Raw genomic sequence first — 27,181 nt, 5'->3', positions numbered from 1 at the left:
TTACGAACCTACATGATCTCTTCGATCTTCCAGAGAGGCCCTCCTCTCGCTCCCGCCTTCCTCGCAAGTGCGACTTGTGGGGACGAGGGAGAAGGCCTTCTCTGTGGTGGCCCCCTGGCTCTGGAACTCGCTTCCCAGAGATATTAGATAAGCCTCCACCCTAGCAGTCTTTAGGAAGAGCTTGAAAACTTGGCTGTTCCAGTGTGCCATCAATGAGTGAATGAACAATAATTCCCTGATCTGACCAAGTCCTGTTAAATGCCCTCGCAAGCACTTTATTTTACCTGTTAGTGTAATCAAATCCTACTTATCCCTCGGATCCCGTGTCCAGATACATTAAACTATTGTCTCACCCAGTATTTCAATTTTTAATTTATTGGATTTGGCCCTGCCCACTGAAATTGATTTTCTTGTCTTAAATGTTGCGATGTTATATTGTTGATGTACTATTTATAATGGTTTTGTATTGTTTTTATTTTGCATATTTATTGCTGTGTTTTGTTGTAAACAGGTATTGCATTGCTGGGCTTGGCCTCATGTAAGCCGCCGCAAGTCTCCTTGGGGAAATGGTGGCGGGGTATAAATAAAGTATTATTATTATTATTATTATTATTATTATTATTATTATTATTGTGGGATTGTTATTTTACCAATAGCACTAGGAATTAAAAAGAAAATGGAAGACCTCTTAACTTCTGTTTTTGAAGCATTGGGAGATTTGTTAAGCATTGCATATTCTGAGAAGCTCCCAAACCTTGGATCTTTTATATCCTTGAGCTGATCCCAAAGTAGATCCCTGATCACATGAGTCAGAGCTTTTACAACAAGAACTAGTTTAGTAGTTAACATGTTGGCCTGGGACGTGGTGGAACCAGAAGCAAGGCATTCACTTTGGTTCAGTCACTTTTAATCAACTTGATGTGCTTCAAGGATTCATTTTAGGATAATGTGAGGAGGAGGAAGAGATCTAAACTGAAATCAACACACTAAATTATTCCAAGGGTGACATTGTGACAGTATTTGATCCTTGTCTCTCTCTTCTTATTTATTATCTTTATAAATTACTGAATTGCTGCATAATTACACTTCCAGATTAAATGCAGAGCACTTGAGTATCAATTATGATTCAAATCTTCCATGGTTTTTTAACATTTTAAAAAAATTCAATTTTTCATATTTTTATTTTTTATTTTTTATTTTTTATTTTTTATTTTTGATTCTTGAACTTTGGGGAGGGTTGGTGTTTTTACATCTTTTTCCTACTGTTCTATCTTCTTTTCAATATTCATCCTCTTTCGCTGTTATTTTTTAAATATGTCAATAAAAAACTATTTTTTTTAAAAAAAAAATCTAGATTGCATATTGTGCCACCCAAGGTTGTGGTCCATGGACCAGTGCTGGTCAATTAGTCATTTGCTGCTAATCTGCAGCAGTTTTCTAGAAAAACAAGAAACAATTGGAGTGAACTGACATAAATATGGGCTATTCCTTGGCACACTAGAGAAACACTTATCCCTGCCAATCTCCCACTTCAGATACCGGTAACGTAAGAGAAACTGGTATAAACTACCTGCCAATATATGCCATGTATGGTATTGAGGTATTGGACTGGAACTTCAACCATTCAGATTCTGACCCGTAATAGACCATGAAACCCACTGGGTGACCTTGAGCCTGTCACTTTCTTTCAGCCTCACCTTCCTCGCAGCGTTGAAATGAACACAGCAGAGTAGTAGAGCCATACACAGTGCCTCTATTTCATTTGAGAAATAGTGAGAATGTAAGTAATAATTGACAACACAAGTAAATACATCATTGTATATTCTCTCTATAAGTCCTTTTCCCTTGCTATCTGATGGGCAAACATTCCATCTCGACATCCATCCACACTTTTCTTACAATCCTACGGCTAGAAGGAGTACTCCTGGAGAGTACAGAAGAGTATTCTGCCTAAACCTTACTCAGTTGGATGGGTACCCTTCAGTGAGCTCTTCCCTGTAGATTGGCTCAAGGGCTTCACCGTTCACGGGAGCCATGAGAGGCTTTTATACAGCTCTGCATGAGCTGTCATTAGTGTCCAATGCCTGGGTGAAGAATCCCAGCAAAGGGACCAACAGAGTAACACTGTCTGCGCTTGTACAATTGATTTTTAATCTCTCTTGCTCTTGCACTCTCTTCTTCTCGCATTGACTGGACATGGAAGTAGAATCTCTCAGAAATTTGGCTGAAACAATAAAGTGCTCAGCTTGCAAGCGAGACTCCTGCTGGAGCAGAAATGGACTGGCACTAGTTCAAAGCAAAGGGTAGGGAAGCCCCTTATCAGATTTTCTCCTCAGCCCTCCCCCCTGCTTTTCCTCCAAAGTTTAACCAGAATGATGACATTTACAAGCATCTTTTCAGTTTTGAAATGAGTTTGGTTGCTTGTTAGCCCAGCACTTTATGGACTAGAGTGCTGCTTTGTGCATTCTCTAGAGAACATTGTCTTGCTCTTTTGTCCCCCACTGAATGTGCCAAATTCCCTTTCTTTAGACTTTTATAAATGCTTGGTATAATTTATTACTTTTGGAGAGAACTCATGAATGTTTATCATTTGGACTGACTACCTTGATAAACTCTTGGTGGTCCAAGGGAAACGGCTCAGTTATTCTCAGTGACTTAAAATTAGAATAGCAATGTGTTCTAGAAATGTTGTAAAATAGGCAAACTAACGCATAATAAAATGGTTTTCTCATTGAAAGGGGTTTAAATGATGGATGCTACTGTTAAACTTTTTTTTTTTTTAAAAAAAGGAAACACTGACATTTCTCCAGTAATATTATACAATGATTGTTCCTTATGTAGATCCTTATAAAACTTTAAATGTCAGCATTTTTAAAGCCTGTCAGGAAGTAGAAGGAGCTTGCAGTGGCCTTCAACTGGAATAGATATATTACCTGGAAATTTTATTTTCCTTTTGAAATATATTCACGCCAACTTCACCTTGTTCATCTGTGGGTTGAATCTGGCCCAGAGTGTATTGAAAGATGCAATGGAAGCCTCCAAAGTACCCAAACTTCCCCCAAATTACAGATTTTTCCGAAGTGATTATTTTGCTCAATTCCCCTCTCCCCATGGTTTTAAAATGCAGCAAAAAATAGTTCCTCCCCACCACCTGCATGGCCCTCCAAGTCCTCCATCTACTGTAAAAGCAGCTCCCCCAGTTCACTGTAACTTGGTTGGAAACTAAACAAGAAGTGATGCAATATGATTTCTGGTAATGTCAGATATGCTGGTATGGCTCGTGGAAGGATTGTGAAGATGAAAAATGGTCTCCACCCATTTGCAGTTTTCCACCTTTAGTTCTGCTCTCCTTCATTGCCCAAATGTACATTTTCTTCCCTTTGTTTATTTTAGCCTTCCATTTTTATAATACACTAGCTGTCCCCTGCCACGCACTGCTGTGTCCCAGTCTGTTGATCTGGAAAATAAAGGGAATGAGAAAGTGTTGGTTTTTAATATATGTAATTTTTTTATGCTTGTGGGTAAACAGTATTTCTTGTTGTTTCTTTGTCAGTGTTGATGTGGAGATTGTCTGGTTTGCCTACTCTGGAACATGGAACATATCATTGTCCTTCTTTAAGGGTCCCTTTCAAATCTATGATACTATATCTGTGTGTGTGTGAATCATATCTATATATCTATCTATCCATCTATCTATATCTATGGCTGGATGGCTCTTTGTCAGGAGGACTTTGTATACGTTTTCTTCCCCTGATGAAGGGAGTTGGATTGGATGCCCTTAAGTATTTTCTGTTGGTCATGGGGGTTCTGTGTGGGAAGTTTGCCCCAATTCTTTGGTTGGTGGGGTGCAGAATGCTCCTTGGTTGTAGGTGAACTATAAATCCCAGTATCTACAACTCCCAAATGTCAAGGTCTATTTCCCCCAAACTCCATCTGTGTTCATATTTGGGCGTATTGAATGCTTGTGCCAAGTTTGGTCCAGATCCATCATTGTTTGAGTCCACAGTGCTCTCTGGATGTAGGTGAACTCCCAAACTCAAGGTCAATGCCCACCAAACCCTTCCAGTATATTCTGTTGGTCATGGGAATTCTGTGTGCCAAGTTTGGTTCAATTCTATTGTTGGTGGAGTTGAACTATAAATCCCAGGAACTACAACTCCCAAATGACAAAATTATAAATTTTTGAGTGATGGTCACTCCTTGTGTTGTGAGACATTTTGTTGCCAAATTTGGTGTGGTTTCGTTCATTGGTTCTTTTGTTTTTAAGGAACTCATTATACACAGAGCATTTTTATATATATAGACTTTGCTTTCAGACCCATTCTGTGAACCTTCAGGATCCCCATGATATGTTATTTGATCAGGATGTAATTCTCAGATCATGTTGCTATTCTATGTTTGTGTTAGACAAACTTGGAAGTACAGAATTAAGAGGGAGTAGAGTAAAATTAATCAAAATCATGGTGTTTACTAGCCGAGTTATTTTTGTAATAGGAATCAGGATTGAATTGTTTTCAGTAAGTTACGTTGTTCTCTTGGTCCCACCATCATCACAAGTCTGCTTGGTGAGAAAATGAGAGAAAACCTTCTTCATGCCTGCTCCTGCCCTTTGGAAAGATCTCCCATGGGAGGCTAGACGATTTCCTTTCACTGACAGGCAAAAATCTTTTTAGGTAGTCATTTAATGTGCAGGTATGGATAGGATATTGGTAGGATATTCTAGTTTTAATTTTTTTATATTTTAAAATAATTGTATATTGTTCAGTGCTTGAGTTTAAAAAAAATAATTTAATTACCATGTTTTAGCAATATTGTGTTACTTGTGTTATTGTTTGTGAGCTGCCTTGAGCCTCTCGATAGGAGAAAGCCACAAAAATGCAATAAATAAATGAATAATAAATGAAAATAAAGTCAGGAGCAAACTCTCCCTTGAAGCCAAGATGACTAAGCTGAAACTGTTGTATTTTAGTCATATTCGGACAAGGCATGATTCATTAGAAAAGACAATAATGCTTCATAAATTAAACTGTATTTTATATGGATAGAGTCAAATAAGGAAGCCACAGCCCTGAGTCTGCAAGACCTGATAACTTGGTGACTTAGACGTTTCTTACTTATAGCATCACCATAAATCAAAGTTGTTGTGGGGGTTTTTTTGTCGTGTCATGAGCAAGTCGCTTCTGGTGTTAGAGAATTGGCCGTCTTCAAGGACGTTGCCCAGGGGACGCCTGGATGATTTGATGTTTTTATCATCCTTGTGGGAGGCTTCTCTCATGTCCCCGCATGAAGAGCTGGAGCTGATAGAGGGAGCTCATCTGCCTCTCCCCGGATTCGAACCTGCGACCTGTTGGTCTTCAGTCCTGCCGGCACAGGGGTTTAACGCACTGCGCCACCGGGGGCTCCAAATCAAACTTGACTTGACAACAATTAACAAATAAATAAAGGAATATGTATGGTAATGTTTTTATTCTCAAGGATATGTTTGTTCTTTTCGGTTTATGTTGGTGGTCAGTTGAATTTTTGAGTTCATCGCTTTAAGCAGGACTTTTGCATAATAGTGCTTGTTTGTATCTTCCTTCCTTAAGAGAAGTCCACTTAGGTTTTACTCTTGACTTCATTTGCAAGATAATATTTCCAAGAGGTCAATATATAGCTAGTTGTTTTAATTTTCTTGAAGGTGATTTCTTTTATGTGTTTGTATTTGCGTGTGTTTCCCATGCGATTCAAGAAATGTCTGCTGTGTTTTAGGGTACCATTAATATACTGGTTTTCAATGTTGGTTTTATTTCATGTAAGTTATTTTGAGTAATAGTTTCAAAAATTTGACTTGTATACAACTAAGGACATCCAAAATTCATCCATGCTTGAGCTGCAATTTCAGCCCAGGCCAGAGACCAGCTGTTCCTTGTCCTCTGCCTCTTGTGGACGGTGAACAATTGTCATATGAATCAATCTATCCATAGTCTCCATCTGGTCTTAAAATCTTTGGATACATGATGAATTTATTTGCATACCTCACATATGACTGCAACAGACTCTGTGGATGCTTTGATTGGAATTGCTAGACAGCCTTTCTTATGGATGCTGCTGTCAGGATCCTTTGGCAGGCTACAGGAAAAGCAGCAAAGAAACTCTAAGAGTAATATTTCTTTTGCAGGCACGGTTTGGACATCTTCATCCTTACATGCATAATCTTGATTCTGCATTGGATGAAGATGCTGATGACGAAATGGACAGAGGAAGCAAGTAAGTTGATTTATTAAATTGTTCAGTGTAATTGAATCTGCTTTCAGCTCAAAGGAAATATAAACAAGACAGATTAATAAAGATGATTTTCTTGGTGAAGGGACTTCTGAGCTATATTTGTGAAGTTTGACAGTTATCCGGGTAATGAAAAATGTGGATTTGCCAAAACTTCCAAATGTAGAACATCATTCAGATGTCAGAAGAGCATATCATACAGAAGAATTCTAAGCAATATCTTTTTTTTTTGAAAAGTAACAAAAATAAATGCTATATAAAAGTGGGAAAAACGAGATTTACTAGGAAAATCCAAATCATATGAAAAATATCATCAAGGATAGCTTATTGCATCATGAAATAATAATAATTGTGTCCCAAAATATATTGCTTTTGAAATTGCCTTCACACATCCAGACTGAGAAAGTATTTCCCACTGTATTTCTGTATATTTCGTGATCCCCATCATACTCCTTAAAGCTGGCCTTGCTTTTGCTTTGGGTATAAAGAGAATCAGTCAGGATGCACCCTTATTTTCTCATTTCAGGGCTCTGCAGGTCATAAACACCTTGATTGAAAGCAGTAACTTAAACAGTCTCTGTGGTTGCCCCCCGACTCTGGAACACCCTCCCCAAAGACATTAGACTAGCACCCACGTTGGCAGTCTTTAGGAAGAATCTGAAGACCTGACTATTTCGATATGCCTTTCCGGAATAGGATAACGTCCAGCATTACGTCCCAGAAGCACTTTATTAGAGTTTAAGACTCTCTGCACATTGCACTTGCCCAGAAATCCAACATACCACCTGCCACACCCAGCACTTTTTAACCTGTACCCATCACTGGCCCGGCCCTGGTTTTTATTGCGTAATGATGTAATGTTTTCTTATTGCTTATGTTTTTAATTTGCTTTAAATTGTATTGTTATTGTTTTGCTGTTGTTGTGTTGAGGCCTTGGCCTTTGTAAGCCGCATGCTAGCGGGGTACAAATAAAGTTTAATAATAATAATAATAATAATAATAATAATAATAATAATAGTGTACAGATTTGAATGCAATATTCCTGCTTCTTGGCAGGAGGTTGGACTGGATGGCCCATGAGATCTCTTCCAACTCTTTGATTCTATGATCTACAAAACATAAAGGTAGCACACGGCTGAGGTTATAAATCAAAGCCCTAAGTTCAATCGCACAAGCAAAGTCCCCAAAATAATGTTAGGTAATTCAGGCAAAGCAATGTCCATTATCCAGAAGCTCGAAGGGTCTTTCCAATCCAGGAGTCACACCAAAAAGTCAGTCTATATCCCAACACAGGTTTTCAAGTCAATAAGCACACAGCCAAGTCCAGGGTTCATCAAGGCACAAAACAATATCTCAGGAAACAGGTCTGGACATCAGAATCCTCATAGCCAAGTTCCAGGGTTCATCAAGGCACAAAACGATATCAGGGATCCGTTCTGGGCATAAGGATACACTCAGACTAGGAGAAAAACAGCCATGATACACATACCAATACAATAAATACTTTTCTTCCAAAGAGCTGTTGTTTGCAAGCTCTTTTATGCAACTACTCAAATCTGCATCCTATATTAATCCTTCCCAAATCATCATTGCTGCTTGTGAATCCTTACTTGGAAAGGAAGGTCAAATTGAACTCTTGTTAACCAGAGAGAGATTAACCCCTTCCAAGCATTCTACAGCAGCTGCACTAAACCCACCAGACCATTGATCATGAGAATTACAGTGTGATGTGGTTGGAGAACTGTCCGCCCTTAAAGAAGAATGTTGTCAAGAGTCCTGCCAACTTGTCTCTGTAAAGCAGCCAAGCACACAAACATGGTCCAGGGGCAGTCTGAGGTCAACACAATAATCAGTCAGCCAATCAAGGGGGAGACACAAGGGTAAACCATATGTCTGTTCCAATATTCCAAAAATAATATAGCTCACTAACATGGTTTCTAGGGATAACCCAATATCCAAGATACAGTCCACCATTCAAGACACAATGCTCAAGGCTGTAGCTCCAAAAACCCACATTGCTACCCACAACTCGTTATTTCAGACTTCAGCTACTTATGCAGGTTTCTCAAGTGTTGCCACCTGTTGGCCTTTTTCTCAGCCAAACGACTAGATCTCTGCACTTGAATCCCATCTGTCGTTAACTGTAGCCAGTCCATAATACTTAACCCTTGGTCTCCCAACTCAAGGTCGCAATCCTGCCTTTGTTGTGAATGGTAAGACTTTAATTGTCCACTTGGGGTAGTGACCTCTTCAGTCTCTGGCTGCACCTGTTTTTGCCATCTATTAAAGCTCAACTTCCAGCTCCTCATCGGTACTAACCATGACAGATTTATATTAAAACTCTTCACAAGTCAGCACTTCAGAGTTTCTGTTTTCCAGTTACAAGATCAGAGCAGCAACTCAGGAAAAACATTGAGGACTAGTTGGTAAAAGTTAGTTTGTCTGGGTTGTTGTAGGTTTTTTCGGGCTATATGGCCATGGTCTAGAGGCATTTTCTCCTGACGTTTTGCCTGCATCTATGGCAAGCATCCTCAGAGGTAGTGAGGTCTGTTGGAAGTAGGAAAATGGGTTTATATATCTGTGGAATGACCAGGGTGGGACAAGGGACTTTTGTCTGCTGGAGCTAGGTGTGAATGTTTCAACTGACCACCTTGATTAGCATTTAATTGCTTAGTTTGTCATCTCTAACAATGAAATGTGTCTTCAGAAGAAGTGTCCCTTAGCTATGAGAAGTTTAGGGAACAGTGTTCTAAAATCCCCTCATGCCCTTTTATGTTAAAAAAAATGTGGTCTGTCATAAGAGTTAGTGAAAACGTAATAATATATAGCTTCTTGAACTTCTAAAAGCCTTCTCTCAACAGTATTTGTGAAGACAAATTTTTAAAATAGTTTTTTCTGTGTCTAGACTTTTACAAAGATTTTTACACAAAATATATGCATCACAGCACTGTCACAATGCATTATAGGTGTACATTTTTTTTTGTTTCTGCCCTTGGCAATAAACCATTTTTTAGCTTTCCCTTTTAAGCAAAAGACCAAAAATGCATTCTTATCTCTTCTTTGCAGGGTGATAAAACATTCAAAATTTGCTACATCTCACTAATATGGACAAAAACCACAATATGAATTTATTATATTTCTATCAGAAATAACAGAATAATTTAAAATATGCTCTGTACATGCGCACACATGCCAGTTAAATAGGTAACTGAAAGACATTGGTTTGATTACTATGTATGCTAGATGTTGAATCTTTATAATATTCTGCTGAAACAATTTGAGGATGAACACAAACGTTTGAAAGTTGTCCGAGAAGACATTATAATTATCCTTATAATCATTATCCTGTAAATGCTTCATTAATTTTCAAATTCATTTATTGTCATAAAGTATGACCACGAACAAGTGATTTTCTGTTTTTGCTTTAGGTTGTCATCTGAAGACAGTGAGGAAACATCTTGTTATTTGTACGATAGCGATGACTCTGGGGAAATGGCCAAAACATCTGTTCCCCCTGGGGAAATGGACTTGCTGGGAGAGATTTTGGATACTTTGAGTACGCACAGTTCTGATCAAGGGAAACTCTCAGGAGCAAAGAGCCTGGACTTCTTTCGATCAATGGATGATATTGATTATAAGACAAAGGTTAGTCTGGACCTATTTTTTTCAGGTCTTTAAACAGAGGTGCGCTAGACATTTTTTTAGGGGCTGATTTAGCTGTATATTCCTGCTTGGTAGCTGGTTTCACTTAAATGGCCCTTGTGGTCTCCTCCAGTTCTTGTAATTCAGTGAGTCTGTGATTTACACTTTGCTTCTCCAAGTTGGTGCTTTACAGATGAGTTGCTTTATAACAACCATCATCCTAAGATTGTATAGGCAGGCAAGCTGGAGTGACTGGAATTGTAGCTCAACATATCTGGAGGGCGGCATCAGAGGTGGCCTTAGGTAATTTTCAATGGTAAGCAAACAGTATTTTGGTGCCCCCCCCCCAACCAATCACTATATATATATATATATATATATATATATATATATATATACTCTATCTATCTATCTATTTATCTATATATATATATATATATATATATATATATATATATATATACATACATACATACATACACACACACACACACACACACTCTCTATCTATCTATATATATATGGATAGATAGATAGATAAAATGAATCGCGAGGCCTGGCTAGGAAGGAGAGCGGCCTAAGCAACGCTCCTTCCTAGCCAGGCTTTGCGATTTTCGGGAGGCCTGGCTAGGAAGGAGCGCTGCTTAGGCCGCTCTCCTCCCTAGCCAGGCCTCACGATTCTCACGTCTTCTCCCACGAAACATGGTTGTCTCGTGGGAGAAGACGCAAGAATTGCTAGGTCTGGCTTGGAAGGAATGTGCCCTAAGCAGCACTCCTTCCTAGCCATGTCTCCCGAAAATCGTGAAGCCTGGCTAGGAAGGAGCACTGCTTAGGCCACTCTCCTCCCTAGCCAGGCCTCACGATTCTCGCGTCTTCTCCTGCGAGACATTGTTGTCTCGCAGGAGAAGACGCAAGAATCGTGAGGCCTGGCTTGGAAGGAATGCGCCCTAAGCAGTGCTCCTTCCTAGCTAGGCCTCCCGAAAATTGCAAAGCCTGGCTAGGAAGGAGCGCTGCTTAGGCCGCTCTCCTTCCTAGCCAGGCCTCGAGATTCTCGCGTCTTCTCCTGTGAGACAACATTGTCTCGCGGAAGAAGATGCAAGAATCGCGAGGCCTGGCTCGGAAGGAATGCCACCTAAGCAGTGCTCCTTCCTAGCCGGGTCTCCGAAAATCGCAAAGCCATGTGTGGGACCTCCTCAAGTGCGCCCCCTCAAACGAGCGCCCTACGCAAAAGCGTAATTTGCGTACCGTCTTGGGCCGCCTCTGGGCGGCATGTTGGGATGGCTGTTTTACATAATAACGCAGCCTTTGGTGGCAAAATATTCAAGTAACATTGGGCAAACCATTTTAAAACCTTTTAAAAAGTCCAAAACAGAAAACTGACAGCAGCGTGAGTCCCAAATAAAATGAATTATATTTGGGCAAGGAAGTTCAAATTAAAATTGAAAAGGCTGGGGGGGGGAGGCAGGCGGGACTGAAACTACTGAAGAGACACTAGTTCCAGGGAAGGGCATTCACAACAAGGGTGCCACTATTGGAAAGGTTCAGCTGTTGCCAACAACTCATCATTGGATGAGAGAAATGTCTCAAAACTAACACAAAAGTTGAAGTAGACATGCATGAGAAGAGGGAATCCTACAAATTACCTGACCCCAAGGAGTTTAGGACTTAAACATTAGTTCATCCTTGAAGCAGACTTCATAACAAATGGAATGCAACAGAGAAAGAATTAACATAATATGACTTTCAAAGATAGCCTCACGTTATTGTGGATCTTTAAGTCATTTCCATCACTGAAGCAAACCTGGGTGTCTTTATTTTTTTTGGGGGGGGGGTCAAGAATTGTTCAGAGGGAAGTTGCTTTGGTCTGTTTCTGAGGCTAGGACAATGTGACTTGCCCAGGGTCGCCTAGTGGGTTTCTATGGATGAGCAGGAATATGAACCCTGGTCTCCAGAATCGTATTCCATTGCTGAAATCATTAGGCAAAGCCATATATACATTTCAGAGATCCAAACACAAGTTTTCGTTGTTGTTAATCTGTGTCTTGAAACCGACTCTGACTGATAGTGACCCTATCCTAGGAAATAGTTCCTTCCCCATTGTAATCACTTTTCCCCCTGAAAATGTTCCCTTGGGTGGGGAGAGGGACAGTTCTGGGAAGTGATGAGAGGACTACAGAAAAGGCTGAAATTGGCTAATGTTCTCTTCCTCTTGGAAGCTTTTGCTGGATCAAAGACCTTTCTATGCATGGAAAAGTGTTGCTGCTTCATGAGTCAGATCCTGATGCATTTCCAGGAAACAAAATTAATATGTGGGTGGGTCAAAAGGTTTTGCCTCCTGTGTCATAAAAAATGTTACGAATGATCCTATAACAGCAAAAGTTGCTCCAGATCATAGCCTGAACTGGCCTCTACACAAAACTACCATACAACATAGTCACCATCAATTTGGACACACTTGCGCCATCATTTAACACAGGCATCAAAACCATTTTGGAAAAATTCAGGGTTTTGCTTCCTGACTCATGATTTTTAAAGCTGTTTGAACCTCATTCAAGTCATTGAACCACATACATTGTCTTTCAGAGGTCATAGTCAGAAGTGGCCAAATCATAAACATTCTTCAAGCGATGATGGATTTCCATAGGTGCAGAAATTCAATGGCGACTCTTTCTTTTAGCTTATGATTCATGGTTCTAATTACTCAATTGGAAAAGGAAAAGACAGTATCAGTAGAGAAAGGTTACCTCTATCATAGCATGCAGAGATAGTCCAGTAGCTGGGAAAGAAATAAAAGTTAGCGTGATTGAGGCATTATTTTTGACCCACACTGTGTCACTAATAGGGTAGTAGTTGGTGGCACATTGGAAATAAATTTCCGGTTTGCCACATCTGTTAGCTTGAAGAGCACTGAGGTTGTGTGACATGATAAATACATTAATGAAAGGCTTCTGGAAAGCCAAAGCACTGTGTGTAAGAGTAACATGTGCTCCTGAATGTAATACAAAGCATGTTTTGACTGTAAAATCCATTGAGAAACACTGATGTAACCTCTCTTCTTTTTTAGATTCAATCTGGGATGGGGAAAGATTAATCAAAGTTTGAATCTTCTTAAGAGAATGTGGCCCAGGGATTGCTGTCCCATTATTTATCTCACAGCTAGGAGGATTAATAACAGATAGTCAGTGCACCAAATTGTCCTTTTTTTGCTCAGTCAATATGTATATCCTGCATAATTCTACAATAAAATGTTTAATGTATTGTTGAAGGCTTTCATGGCCAGAATCACTGGGTTGTTGTAGGTTTTTTCGGGCTGTATGACCATGGTCTAGGCGAAACATCAGGAGAGAATGCCTCTAGATCATGGCCATACAGCCCGAAAAAACCTACAACAACCCAATAAAAATGTTTGTTTCTGAGGTTTCAGTGCAAAGAAACTGTGTGGGTTAAACATTCTTTCTTCATTTCAGAATAAATCTAACACACCAAGTGAGAGCAATATAGCTCTGCTTTGCAGCAGTCGGACTTCAGACACAGCAAACTGGAATCTTGGGCAAGAAGATGGCATCTTCAGTGCAAAGCAGCTTCTTCCGTCACCAAGAAAATGTGTTTCTTCTAGTAGCCACAGAGAATCTCTCTCGGTCCTATGTAAAGGAAGTCCCACCAGATTTTCTGTCGTTGACAGCGGGGACAGCCCTAACACTCATACCGAATTTCCAGCCTCATCTCAGGAAACTGTGGAGCTGTGTTCTTTAGGAGCGTTTCAAGGAAGGAAGACTACGTGGAACGAAACACTAAGCAATACCTCAGCAGATGGGGCTTCCTCGAACATGAGCCCAAATCCATCTACTCTAGTTCCATGGGAAAGAGAACCAAGAACAGAAAATGAAATCCTGGAAGAGGGTGGGCTCCTTCACGAAGTGGTGTCGTTATGTAAAATGACTCCTTTCAACCACGGTTTAAACATTTCAGGGGACCGGTTCTCCAGTAACAGTGGAAATAAAACATAAGGGTTTTTTATTTGTTTGTAGGGGAGAAATTGCACTTCCGTTGAAAGCTGAAGGACGATGACTCAGGATTCCATATCGCAACGTCAACCAAAAGATCACAAAAGGAAATGACAAATCTTTGGTTTTATTACTCTTTCATTGTGGCTTGTTTCATATATGCATTTTCTCCCTTTATTGAAAGTATCGCATCTCATATGTCTTTGTTACATTCAGGCCCATAACATGGGGCCAGATTGCAAACAGGGCTGTAACTCAACCCTCAAAATACATTCAGGAAATTTCAGGTTCAATCCCTGGTTCTCCAGACCTGTTTGAATATCTGGCTAGGCACAACCAGTCCATGGAGACAATACTCTGCTTTGATATAATGTTTGATGAATGCATTCAAGAATCAAGGTACTAAATGTTTAAGCCACAGCTGGTATGTGGCACTTGATAATTTTTACTGTTTCCCTTCTCCCTCTGCCTAAGGAACCATATCTTCAGACAAAAGCATTGCTGTGTTGTTTTTCTGGAACTCGTAAATGCTGTGTGAATCCATGATATGAATGCCTTAAAGTGATAGGAACAGACTTAAGTATCCTAGAAGGTGGATTGCAGGTATGTGAGAAAGTAATGCCATTATTTCACACCAGCGAAATGCTTGAACGTAGGAAAATGCCATTTGTTTCCAAGCCACAGGAACTCGTCTGACTATTGGTGGTCATTCATGTGACCACCGTTTATGTAATGAACCTGGTCAGAGGCGAGCCTCTGCCATGCGCTGTATTCCTTGGTAATAACTGTTTTCATGTAGCCAGCAATAAGGAAAACTCTTGTAATCAGGTTGTCATCCCATTGTCAGATTAGTAATTGGTTGTCTGAATTTGCCCTGAAATTTGTGGTTTAACCTTTTCTTTCAGAGCTATAATCTGGCTCCGTCTTCCAGACCTGAAAACTGTTACTGTGTATTTCAACCTTTTTAACATGGTGACATACAATATAAAGTTTACAACTGTCAACATTTTGCATCATCAGTTTTCCCAAAAGTGAGTAGTTTAAGTAGAATAGATAGTTTTTTTACAGGAATAGAATATCCATTGCTTACATATTTCTGTATTAAAACCAATCTACTAAGTTTCATCCCTATTAACCTTTCATACTAACTTTGGTGTTGAATAATTCAATCATTATTAGGTGTGCCACTTGGCCAAATGCTAAAGCTTTGTTTTGAAAAACAGAATGACATTTCCTACTGATACACTGATCTCTCAGTCGGAAAACTAAAAAGTTCTTGCTAGTCATAAGCAAAAGAATACAAAACAAAAAAACCTAAGGGCTTAATCTGTGCATTTAAACAGATATATTTAATGTTGCCCCTTCCTGCCCACTGACTCACAACTGTCCTATTACTAGTTGCACCATACTCGTGAATGACCACTTTGGAAAATTCTCTTCCGAAAAGTCTGTCTTAACAGGAAACCTTTGATGCATACATGTTCAAATTTCCCATGAAATTTGTCAGTGAATCAAATGTGGGCAGTCTTTTCGCATATTTTGCCACATATTATTAGATGCTTCAATAGCACTTCAAGCCTGTAGCAGTACTCTGTTTCACTGTTTGTTCAGATATTGTGTCTTTCTTTCTTGGTGCTTCTCTGTTCCCACACAGAGATCTTTTCTAGGTTTGCCTTTCCATTGTATGAAATCATAGTAGAAGAACCAGCAGTTTGTTGGGTGCTATATGGATATGGCCGACAAAGAAAAGTATTTGTTAAAATATAAAAAGCCATGACAGTCCATGCTAAGCATGGACCTGATTCCATGTGTTGCCTGGCTGGGTGAATGAGACAGAAGTGTGAGTAAATCCTTTGCCACAGGAATGAGCCAGGGCCAGCCATTGGGACCATAGACTCAATCCTTTCCTCCACCACTAGTCAATAAGCCAAGCAGCTGGGGAAGAGTGCAAGGAGAGTACAAAGAAGTCCAAAGCTTGAGCGTCAGCCAGGGTTCCTCTAGCACAGGGGTCCTCAAACTTTTTAAATAGAGGGCCAGGTCACAGTCCCTCAAACTGTTGGAGGGCCGGATTATAATTTGAAAAAAAACATGAAAGAATTCCTGTACACACTGCACATATCTTATTTGCAGTGCAAGAAAACACTTAAAAACAATATAATTATTAAAATGATTAACAATTTAAACAATTATAAACTTATTAGTAATTCAATGGGAAGTGTGGGCCTGCTTTTGGCTCATGAGTTAGGGTTGTTGTTGTGTGCTTTCAAGCCATTTCACACTTAGGTTGACCCTGAGCGAGGGCTGGGTAAATGACCTTGGAGGGCCATATTCGACCCCCGGGCCTTAGTTTGAGGACCCCTGCTCTAGCAGAACCAACATGACCTAAAGGTACCAGATCTCATCTGATCTTGAAAGCTTAAACATGGTCAGCAGAGACCGCCAAGCATAGACTGTATCACAGAGGAAGCAACAAGCAAAATCACCCCTGAATATACCTTGTCCTATATTTGTCTTAGACAAGGGGTCGCCATAAGTTGTCAGTTGATTTGAAGGCACACATAGTGCAAAACTAACCGAAAAATCCCTGGATCTCAGTGTGCTTTAAGAAAATACACTGCCTCTGGGAGATCAGGTTGACTCTGAAACCCACCCACCATGCCATGGGAACCTGTGAAACGAGTCAGGTCCCTTTACCCTCAAAAAAGATTGTATCCTGTTTTATTGGCTTCCAATGTAGATTATAAAGCATAGTCCTAGGTTACGTCTGGGGCTGTTTTTTGTTCAAATAATGTTCCTGTATCTAGATCTCTTTGGTTAATACGGCTCAGGAAATCCATATTCATATTTCTGTGTACAAGTGCAGGCAAGAAGCAAGTTTCAAAGCCCTATGCATCCAGGGATTTCCCATTCTAACCTATGACAAAAACTCTATGCACGTTGATATGTTGTATTGCAACCATAAAGGATTTCTTTTAATAAATTAGAGCAATGAAATCCATTATGGATAGTTTTTGATCACACCAAAGAAGAGTATGAAAAGTGGGATGAAGAAAAAAAACTAAGAGATGTCCAGCTTTTCCATAGCTCACATTGTTAATGAACATGCTTAAGATTGTCACGCTAATGTCAAATCTCATTTTAAGGTAATTCTTACAGGATTAACAGTAATGTTGAATCTTGATGATGAGTCTTTGAAATGCACTGTGTGTCAATTTGAACTTGTCAATTTGCAGCTGCAAGCCATGTAGTCTTGCCACTGATCAAGCAAATCATTATTTTGGGGGAGGTAAATAGTTGTGCCTTATATGTTTGCCCTGTTTTAATTGCCAGCTCTCTTTCTTCTTGATAAAAAGGACTTTGCTATAAGGACCAGAGTAGCAATTTCTCAAACCTTTAACCAGCAACTACTCTGTTCTTTACGTTTTATAGTAAAAACTCCCCATAGGCCATATCAATAGCATTTTTAATGACTGCTGTTGTTCAAATCACAATTCATCATTGGTTTTTACTGTCACTATCATATTGTTCGAACCTTCTAAAATCATTTCAGTTTGGCGATCCCAGAGTTCAGGTTAAAAAGAAATCTCAGGAAACTCGGTAAATTAGAAATGTTTTGGTTCATCAGATTCCTTTCTTCTTAAAAAAAACTTGGATTAATTCATTGAGGTTTAAATTACTAGTCAAACTGTTTGAAACCATTCAGAACCACTGTATATACTCATGGATAAGTTAGCCTCTTGTATCAGTTGAGGGCCAACATTCTGGATTTTGAAATGATCTGTGCCTAAGTCAAGGGCCATTCTATGGAAATGGTAAATGGTAGCACTGCCAAAGGGACCAGAAGCAGTGCTGTAGCAGAGAGAGTAGAGGATACTGGTGCTTCCCTTAGGTTCTCCCAGCATAGGCTAAGCTCTTGCCTTTTGCCACGCATCTCAATCTATATCAGTGGTTCTCAACCTGGGTCCCCAGATATTTTTGGCCTACAACTCCCAGAAATCTCAGCCAGTTTACCAGCTGTTAGGATTTATTTATTTATTTATTTATTTACAGCTGTTATATCCCACCCTTCTCACCCCGCAGGGGACTCAGGGCGGATTATAGTGTACACATCCATGGCAAACATTCAATGCCAAATTTTGACATACAAAAATATACAGACATACACAGAGGCTATTTAACTTTTTCTGGCTGCCAGGGGAGCTGTCGCTTTCATCGTCCATCTGCGACGCTGATGAAGTACTTCCGCATTCCCCGCTGGAATGCTTTGCTGGAGTCTTTTTTATGGCCTCATAAATTAGTTAATTTAGCCTCCCCACACTTTAAGGTGGTACCTAATTTTCCTACTTGACAGATGCAACTGTCTTTCGGGTTGCAAAGGTCAACAACAGACTACACAATTGGTTGGAAACCCACTCCAACCCGGGCTGGCTTCGAACTCATGACCTTTTGGTCAGAGTGATCTTAATGCAGCTGACACTCAACCAGCTGCGCCACAATCCCGGTGGGTCCCCGATTTCTGGGAACCCAATGTATGTCCTTCACTTAAAAAATTGATTTTGTCATTTGGGAGTTGTAGTTGCTGGGATTTATAGTTCACCTCAAATCAAAGAGCATTCTGAATACCCACCAATGATGGAATTGAACCAAACTTGGCACACAGTTCTCCCATGACCAACAGAAAATACTGGGTTTGGTGGGCAGTGTCCTTTGGTTTTGGAGTTGTAGTTCACCTACATCCAGAGATCACTGTGGACTCAAACAATGATGGATCTGGACCAAACTCTACACGAATACTCAATATGCCCAAATGTGAACACTGGTGGAGTTTGGGGAAAATAGAATATTGACATTTGGGAGTTATAGTTGCTGGGATTTATAGTTCACCTACCAGCACAGAGCATTCTGAACCCCATCAACGATAGAATTGGGCCAAACCTCCCACACAGAACTCTCATCAACATGTGGCAGGGGACGTCTAGCTCTCTATAAGAATTAAGATACAATACCCATGTTGACCCATGGTTAAGTTAACCCAGTTTTAGTCAAAAATTTCTAGACTTATACACGAGTATATACAGTATTAACAATCCAATCACACAGGGCTTTGGACTAAGGTTTGGTATTTTTTTGTTTTTGCATGTACCTTTAGAAGATTAGCTGTTTCTATACATTGGAGGGGTCATAATGTTTTCCCTCAGCTAGTAATGAAATCATATATCACTTTTTCATTGCTTGAAATGTTGTGATTGCATCTCAGGCATGAAAGGTGATTGATCCACCAAGGACTTTCCTTGACATTTACTATGCCCCAAGAATAGAGAAAGCCATTTTGCAGAAATAACACTTAAGATCAGAGTGTTTTTATGCTGCTAGGGAATATTAACTTCTCTGCCATCTCCTTTCCCACCTGTTGAATAGGACCCATGTGTACTTACTTCTGCCAAGAAGACCTTGCCAGATTTCTGAACAGAAAGTTCCGATTAGCAGAAGGTCTTATGTGTTTCCATGTACATCTATGCATGGAAAGAGAGTTAGATAGCATGTTGGGCACACATTGTAAATGTTATGCAAAGAAACGGCATTTCTGAAACATGACCCAACTTTTGTGAATATTGTGCCATTGGAAAGAGTGGAATAAGTGTGTGTTTTTAACTGAAACTTTTAGTGTTCCGTAGCATTTCAAAAAGCATTATTGCTGCTTTCTTGATTGCTAAGGATTGAGTTATCAAAAGCTGTCAGTCCTGGCTAACTCTGTTCCTATATATGTCAACAGTAGTTTTCCAATTGATTGAATGCACAGCCTGCACTGATGAACACCATGGAAAATCTTAATTTCCACTGTTAGACTAGATGGAGGGGACACTCCACTCGGCGATTCTCCCTCACCAGCCTTGTTAAGGTTGCCCCCCCCCCCCCCGCCAATTGAGTTTTCACAGGAGAACTAACTAGCAGATGGTGCCAAAATTAGATAGATTGGATCAGGCAATAAATGTTAGTTGTACATTTAGGCTTAACAGTAAGTTTTTAGTGTGCATTGTGGAAGGAACAAAGAAAATAGTAACTAGCTATTGTTGTCAAGTAGATTAGCTCTATAATCAGCAATTAGTGAGTGTAATTCAGCAGAGAGAAAACAAGCTCTTGCTTACCTATCAAATTCAAACATTCAGTTACAATAGGATATCACTCAGAAGTATTTCTCCTTAATATTATTAACACTGCCACTTCTATTTTTTCAGTAAGAACAGTGGTGGCTTGTGGCCTCCATATCAATGGGCTACTGCAGTGGTTCTCAACCTGTCGGTCTCCAGGTGCTTTGTCCTACAACTCCCAGAAATCCCAGCCAGTTTACCAGCTGTTAGGATTTCTGGGAGTTGAAGGGCAAAACATCTGGGGACCCACAGGTTGAGAACCACTGGGTTAGTGGATCCATTCCTCCTTTTGGGTGGCTTTAAAGGAGCTGTCCAAGGCGCCCAGCCAGTGTCCAGCACTTTGAAAATCTCCTTTACAAGTAGAGCTAAACCAGGCACCTGCAGACTTTGTCCCTCAGCTGTTGGGTCTCCAACTCCCAGAATTCCTGAGCATTGAACAAGCTGGCTAGGGCTTCTGGGAGTTGGAAGCCCAAACAACTGGAAGGATGAAGTTTGAGAATGCCTGAGCTAAACTGTATTTTGTGCCCCCACTACAATGGACTTCCATTGGTAGATTGTAATATAAGGAGGAAAAGAGGGTGCTCTTGAACCTGATCAGTGATCAAATTATGAAATCTCACATAAACCAGATGTTTTGACTTCTACCCTTTCAAATTCATTTCATTACCTCTGGGTGATTTTGATAGCTCTTGTGCTATCAGTGTCCACTGCTTTTCCTTCAAGGAGACCAGGACACTACATTTGTGTGACCTTATGGCCTGTAAGACTATTTGGACCCAGATATTTATTATTTATTTACAGCTTTTATATTCCGCCCTTCTCACCCCGCTGGGGACTCAGGGTGGATTACAGTGTACACATATATGGCAAATATTCAATGCCAATTTTTGACATACAAACATATACAGACATACACAGAGGCTATTTAACTTTTTCTGGCTGCCAGAGGAGCTGTCACTTTCATCGTCCATCTGCGACGCTGATGAAGTACTTCCGCATTCCCCGCATGCTTCCCTGCTGGAATGCTTTGCTGGAGTCTTCTTTATGGCCTCATAAATTAGTTAATTTAGCCTCCCCACACTTTAATGTGGTACCTAATTTTCCTACTTGACAGATGCAACTGTCTTTCGGGTTGCAAAGGTCGACAACAGGCTACACACAATTGGTTTGAAACCCACTCCAACCCGGGCTCGCTTCGAACTCATGACCTTTTGGTCAGAGTGATCTTTAATGCAGCTGACACTCAGCCAGCTATGCCACAATCCCGGTGCTGCTAGGATACAGGTAGGATGCTGCGTTGCTCCCATTCATATGAACTAATAATAATAATAATAATAATAATAACAACAACAACAACTTTATTTATACCATGCCACCATCTCCCCAAGGGGACTCGGAGCGGCTTACATGAGGCCAAGCCCGACAACACATCAATAAAACCAAAAAAAAAGAAAACAATAAGCAAAAACAATACAATTAGGATATTATTATTATTATTATTATTATTATTATTATTAATATAGCTCACATATAAACAGTAACACACAAGGATTTAAAAAACCTATGGCCGGGCCAAATGTAATAGATTAAAATTTTAAAAATAAATGCTAGGCATGAACAGAGGTAGGATGTATCTGATAGGAGGGTTTTAAAGAAATGAAGGGAGAGCAACCCAACGAGTAGTTAAAGTGCTTCTGAGGACATTTTGCTGGGGATTATTTCCTTATTCAGGGAAGGCACACTGGAACAGCCATGTTTTCAGACTCCTCCTAAAGACTGCCAATGTGGGGGCTTGCCTGATATCCTTAGGAAGTGAGTTCCAGAGTCGGGGGGCCACCACAGAGAAGGCCCTCTCCTTCGTCCCCACCAACCTGCTGGTGCTACCTGCATCCTTTCTTCCTCCTTCAGTCAGATTTCTCTCCTCCATTCCATCATCAGGGACTTTGATTATACTTGGAGTAGTGACTCTGTCACCTTGTTTTATGATGTGAGAGATTCCTCTTGGAACTCTCTGCCCCGGAGTGTGGTGGAGGCTCCTTCTTTGGAAGCTTTTAAACAGAGGCTGGATGGCCATCTGTCAGAGGTGATTTGAATGCAATATTCCTGCTTCTTCGCAGGGGGTTGGACTGGATGGCCCATGAGGTCTCTTCCAACTCTTTGATTCTATGATTCAAGTATCATCAGGGCATCATCTCTTTCCCCCCCATCCCATGTTTCAAGTTATAGGAATCTCTCTGCACCCAGAAAATGTTCTTTCATGATATTTTATTGGAGGTAGTCAGATAATTCATATTCTACTTGCTTTTCTAAGCTATGGATAACATTATTTGAGCACCGCACTCTTATTCTTCTCATTTGGAATCTAGAAGTAGTATTAATGTGGATGTGTCAGGTGACAGTGGCTGTTAAAGAAAGAAACAGAAACTTCCCTGTTGATTATTCACAAATTCCCTCACCTTTTCCTTTCATCTCCAATATCGGAATAAGGGAGTCACTAGGATATGAGGGAAAGTACAAGATTTCAACAGAAGGTATTGGATTTTTGTGCAATATTTTGCTTGCTTGGTTTTGACGAGTATGAACTCCTGCTTTCTCAGTGGGTCTTCAAGATTGTTTTTGTCTTGTTTTGTTTTGTTTCAAGATTGTGTTGAGTCGCATGTAGCATTTAATTACGGTTGTCTCGTGGATAAAAGTACTGTATGTTGTCAGTAGACAAATGGTATTACTGTTGACTGGAAATGACTAGGGATGCCACATTCCTGTGCCATAATAATAAACACAAGCTTTGCCAATTACTTCATAGAGAACAAAAAACTCACAGCTAAGGATGTCTGTATTCCAGACAGTACTTTTTAAGTACACAGTTGGATGGAATTTCTGTTTCATTCTCTTGGAACGTCTCATGCTTGTTTTGTCTCTGTTCTTTCTCTCAAGCAAGCAAATACTCTTCTTCTGTACAATTGATGATTGGTGGCAGCGTATGGTGGATACATATAATTTTATAATCCAGCATGTGGCATCCCTAATTATTATAAATGCTTCCTTAGATCAATACACATTGCCAGTTTCCTTGAAATTGGTTGTAAATTATGTTAATTGTTATGTCCATGTATTTTGCTGTATATTTTCTTCTCACGGCCCAGCATCTCTCAAGAGTTACTTTATATTAACATACTTGAATGAGATAACTGAAGCACTGTGTAATTAATCTAATTCTGGATGCAACTTCTAAGCAAACATTGTGGAAACAGTGTTGGTTATGTACCCATTTTACCTGTGAAGCTGTTTCACTGGCACTGTGAAAAATCTGGTCTTTTTGAACTACGTAACATGTTTTGTTTTGGTTTTTTTCTGAAGAAGAACATAATGAAGGGTGTCTGTACTGAATAGAACAAACTGTGCTATTATCTGGCCTTATATCTAAATATTTTGATAGCTGCCTTTTACTCAAGTTTTGGACAACTTTTTGGAATGATGATACAAATGTTGTAGGACATTCAGTGACATTTGGGTGGTTTTATTGGATTATATTTCTTGATAATGATGCAGAACTCTAAGTGAATCAAAACTGATATAAATTTTAAAAAGCTTATGAATGTTTTTGTTTAAGGCAGTGATTCTCAACCTGTAAATCCCCAGGTGTTTTGAACTACATCTCCCAGATATCCCAGCCAGTTTATAGAATCATAGAGTTGGAAGAGACCTCATGGACCATCCAGTCCAACCCCCTGCCAAGAAGCAGGAAAATTGCATTCAAAGCACCCCGAACAGATGGCCATCCAGCCTCTGTTTAAAAGCTTCCAAAGAAGGAGCCTCTACCACACTCCGGGGCAGAGAGTTCCTCTGCTGAACGGCTCTCACAGTCAGGAAGTTCTTCCGAATGTTTATTTATTTATTTATTTACATCGCTTCTACCCCGCCCTTCTCACCCCCTAGGAGGGACTCAGGGCGGCTTACATGGGCAACAATCCAATGCCATAATATCAATACAACATCATCATCATCATCATCATTTAATAACTTATTAATCGCCCTCCATCTGAGAATGCTCCAGGCGATTTACAGCTAAATTACAAAAGATAAAATACATACAAAAAATTAAAAATCCACAGAGATCGAATGCTCTAGTAAAAAGCCAGGTCTTAAGTGCGAGAGTAAAAGACCATAAGTCACGCATGGCTCTCATGTAGGGTGGCAAGGAATTCCACAAGGCAGGGGCAGAAATAGAAAAAGCCCTGCGTCTGGTCCTTTCCCAGTGCACTTCTCTAGGACCCGGTATATGGAGTAAGTCACGTTGGGCTGGTCGTTGCGACCTCCGATGATGGGAGAAGGAGAGGCGGTCCCTAAGGTACGATGGACCCTGGCCGTAAAGAGTTTTAAAGGTCAGAGCTAGCATCTTATACAGGCCACGGTACTCAGTTGGAAGCCAATGTAAATGTTGCAGCACTGGTGTTATATGGCATTTCATGGGCGTGCTTGTGAGTAACCTGGCTGCCGCATTCTGAACAATACGAAGCTTTCGGGTCGTAGACATCGGAAGGCCCACATACAGGGCGTTGCAATAGTCCAGCCTAGACGTGACCATGGCATGGATGACAAATACATAAAAAATAACAATAACTAATTAAAATCACATACTCATATACTAACATAGTCGCCTAATCAAAATCACATATCCATTTCCTATTGTCATAATCCTGTGGTCCGGTTCAGTGTCTAAGTGCTGCTAAGTTCACTAGCTGAAAGCTTGACTCCAAAACCACGCTTTTAGTTTTTCCCTAAAAGTGAGGAGGGAGGACGCCGATCTAATCTCATTGGGGAGCGAATTCCACAAGCGAGGGGCCACCACTGAGAAGGCCCTGTCCCTCGTCCCTACCAGACGCATTTGTGACGCCGGTGGGACCGAAAGCAGGGCCTCCCCAGTAGATCTTAAATTACGAGGTGGAACGTAGAGAGAGATACGTTCGGATAAGTAAGCTGGGCCGGAGCCGTATAGGGTTTTATAGGCCAAGACCAGCACATTAAATTGTGCTTGGAGGTGGACCGGCAGCCAGTGGAGCTGACGCAGCAGGGGGGTGGTATGCTCCCTGTATGGCGCTCCGGTGAGTAATCTGGCTGCTGCCCGTTGGACTAGTTGAAGTCTCCGAACAGTCTTCAAAGACAACCCCACGTAGAGTGCGTTGCAGTAATCTATCCGGGATGTAACCAGAATGTGGACCACCGTGGCCAAGTTAGACTTCCCAAGGTACAGGCACAGCTGGAATCTCCTTCAGATGGAATCTCCTTTCTTGTAGTTTGAAGTCATTGTTCCGTGTCCTAGTCTCCAGGGCAGCAGAAAACAAGTTCACTCCCTGTGACTTCCTCTCACATATTTATACATGGCTATCATGTCTCCTCTCAGCCTTCTCTTCTTCAAGCTAAACATGCCCAACTCTTTAAGTTTACCAGCTGTTAGGATTTCTGGGAGTTAAAAACCAAAACATCTGGGGATCCACAAGTTGAGAAGTATTGGTTTAAGGGGAAAGACTGCCATCACCTTTAGGGCTTTCATCTGCACACCTATTTTAAATTATGTAAAGTTACCTTCTAGAACAGAAGTTCCCAGCCTTTGGGCCTCCAGGTGCTCAGGACTTAAGCTCCTAGAATTCCTGGCCATTAGAGAAGCTGGCTGGGAGTTCAAATCCAAAATATCTGGCACATAAAGCATTGGGAACCCCCGTTCTAGAACATTGGTCTTCAGCAACAGGCAGGAGTCCATAGGTGGACCACATCCTGACCTAAGGTGAGCTACTCTGGTCATATCACCAATATTTAAAGATGTAGTTCTATAGCAGAATGGGGCAGAAAAGGGAAATGAAACCAGACAGACCAAAGCAAAGAAAATATTCAACAGGTGCATCCTCTCAGTTTCTATTTTTACCTGGTTGCTGCATTTGTTTGTTTTTGTTTGTTTGTTTGTTTTGCATAACCCTCTTTTGTGCTACTGAAAGGTCTGACCCTGTCTTTCTTACTCTCCTTTTTTTAAACCGAGTAAGCAATTGTGGAATGTTAAAGATGCATTAGCCCCCCAAAAGACTTTGGAGGGCGGCACCCCATACCACACTTATGATTTTCACCTTTAGGGTACACAAAAATGGACTGTACTTTGCACACTCCTATTTTAATAGAACAAAGTTAATGGTGCAGTGCAAGCTATGGACACAACAGGTTCAAAGCTCACCTTAGGACAGTGGTTCTCAACCTGTGGGTCCCCAGTTGTTTTGGCCTTCAACTCCCAGAAATCCTAACAACTGGCTGGGATTTCTGGGAGTTGTAGGCCAAAACACCTGGGGACCCACAGGTTGAGAACCACTGCCTTAGGATCTCATGGGAAGCCACTGGAAAAAATCAATATGGGATAGACTAGCAAACTGTATTCTTAATGCGTGTCAACAGTTTAAAAATATGCATATCTGTCCCACATTTCATTTTGATGTTAAGGATGGGTCTACCAAAGACTACTGCCCTAAAGCTTTATCACCAGATCTTGAAGTACAGTCAGTAGCACCTCTGTATGCACTTTACATCAAGTGAGTGTTTTGTGGGCTGGGTGGGTTCATTTTACTTCGCTTTGTTTTTGTCTAAAAGTATTTGTTGAATTCTGCGTTGCCGTCAAGTGCCCCACTGTGTAATGTAAAATAAATGATAGCCACACTCAGAAATGTCGTCGTACTGGGTTTTACTCTTGGGATTTATTGCTTGTTTTGGACTGTTTTCACACAAAAAACGATATAGTAGCGTATGTCTAAGAATCAACATTGTTGTTGTTCATTTGTTCAGTTGTCTCCAACTCCTCGTGACCTCATGGACCAGCCCACGCCAGAGCTCCCTGTCGGCAGTCACCACCCCCAGCTCCTTCAAGGTCAGTCCAGTCACTTCAAGGATGCCATCCATCCATCTTGCCCTTGGTCGGCCTCTCTTCCTTTTACCTTCCACTTTCCCCAGCATAATTGTCTTCTCTAAGCTTTGCTGTCTGCTCATTATGTGGCCAAAGTACTTCAACTTTGTCTCTAGTATCCTTCCCTCCAGTGAGCAGCCGGGCTTTATTTCCTGGAGGATGGACTGGTTGGATCTTCTCACAGTCCA

At 40.6% G+C, this 27,181-nt stretch overlaps 1 protein-coding gene across 3 annotated transcripts in view; it reads left to right on the top strand.

The window, feature by feature from the left end:
- DENND1B (DENN domain containing 1B) overlaps positions 1–26,757 on the top strand; it is a 247,935-nt gene extending 221,178 nt beyond the window's left edge. For all 3 annotated transcript variants that reach the window (XM_060774564.2, XM_060774562.2, XM_060774565.2), the window contains 3 exons: positions 6,158–6,246; positions 9,690–9,906; positions 13,371–26,757. In XM_060774564.2, coding sequence (XP_060630547.2) covers positions 6,158–6,246; positions 9,690–9,906; positions 13,371–13,910 — 846 coding nt within the window. In that variant the 3' untranslated portion in view covers positions 13,911–26,757. The remainder of the gene's footprint in view (positions 1–6,157; positions 6,247–9,689; positions 9,907–13,370) is intronic.
- The last annotated feature ends 424 nt before the right edge of the window (positions 26,758–27,181 follow it).

The sequence above is a fragment of the Anolis sagrei genome, chromosome 4 (genome assembly GCF_037176765.1).
Source record: "Anolis sagrei isolate rAnoSag1 chromosome 4, rAnoSag1.mat, whole genome shotgun sequence".
NCBI lineage: Eukaryota > Metazoa > Chordata > Lepidosauria > Squamata > Dactyloidae > Anolis > Anolis sagrei.
Note: the sequence above shows the minus strand (reverse complement) of the source record. Positions and strands in the feature narration are given on the sequence as shown.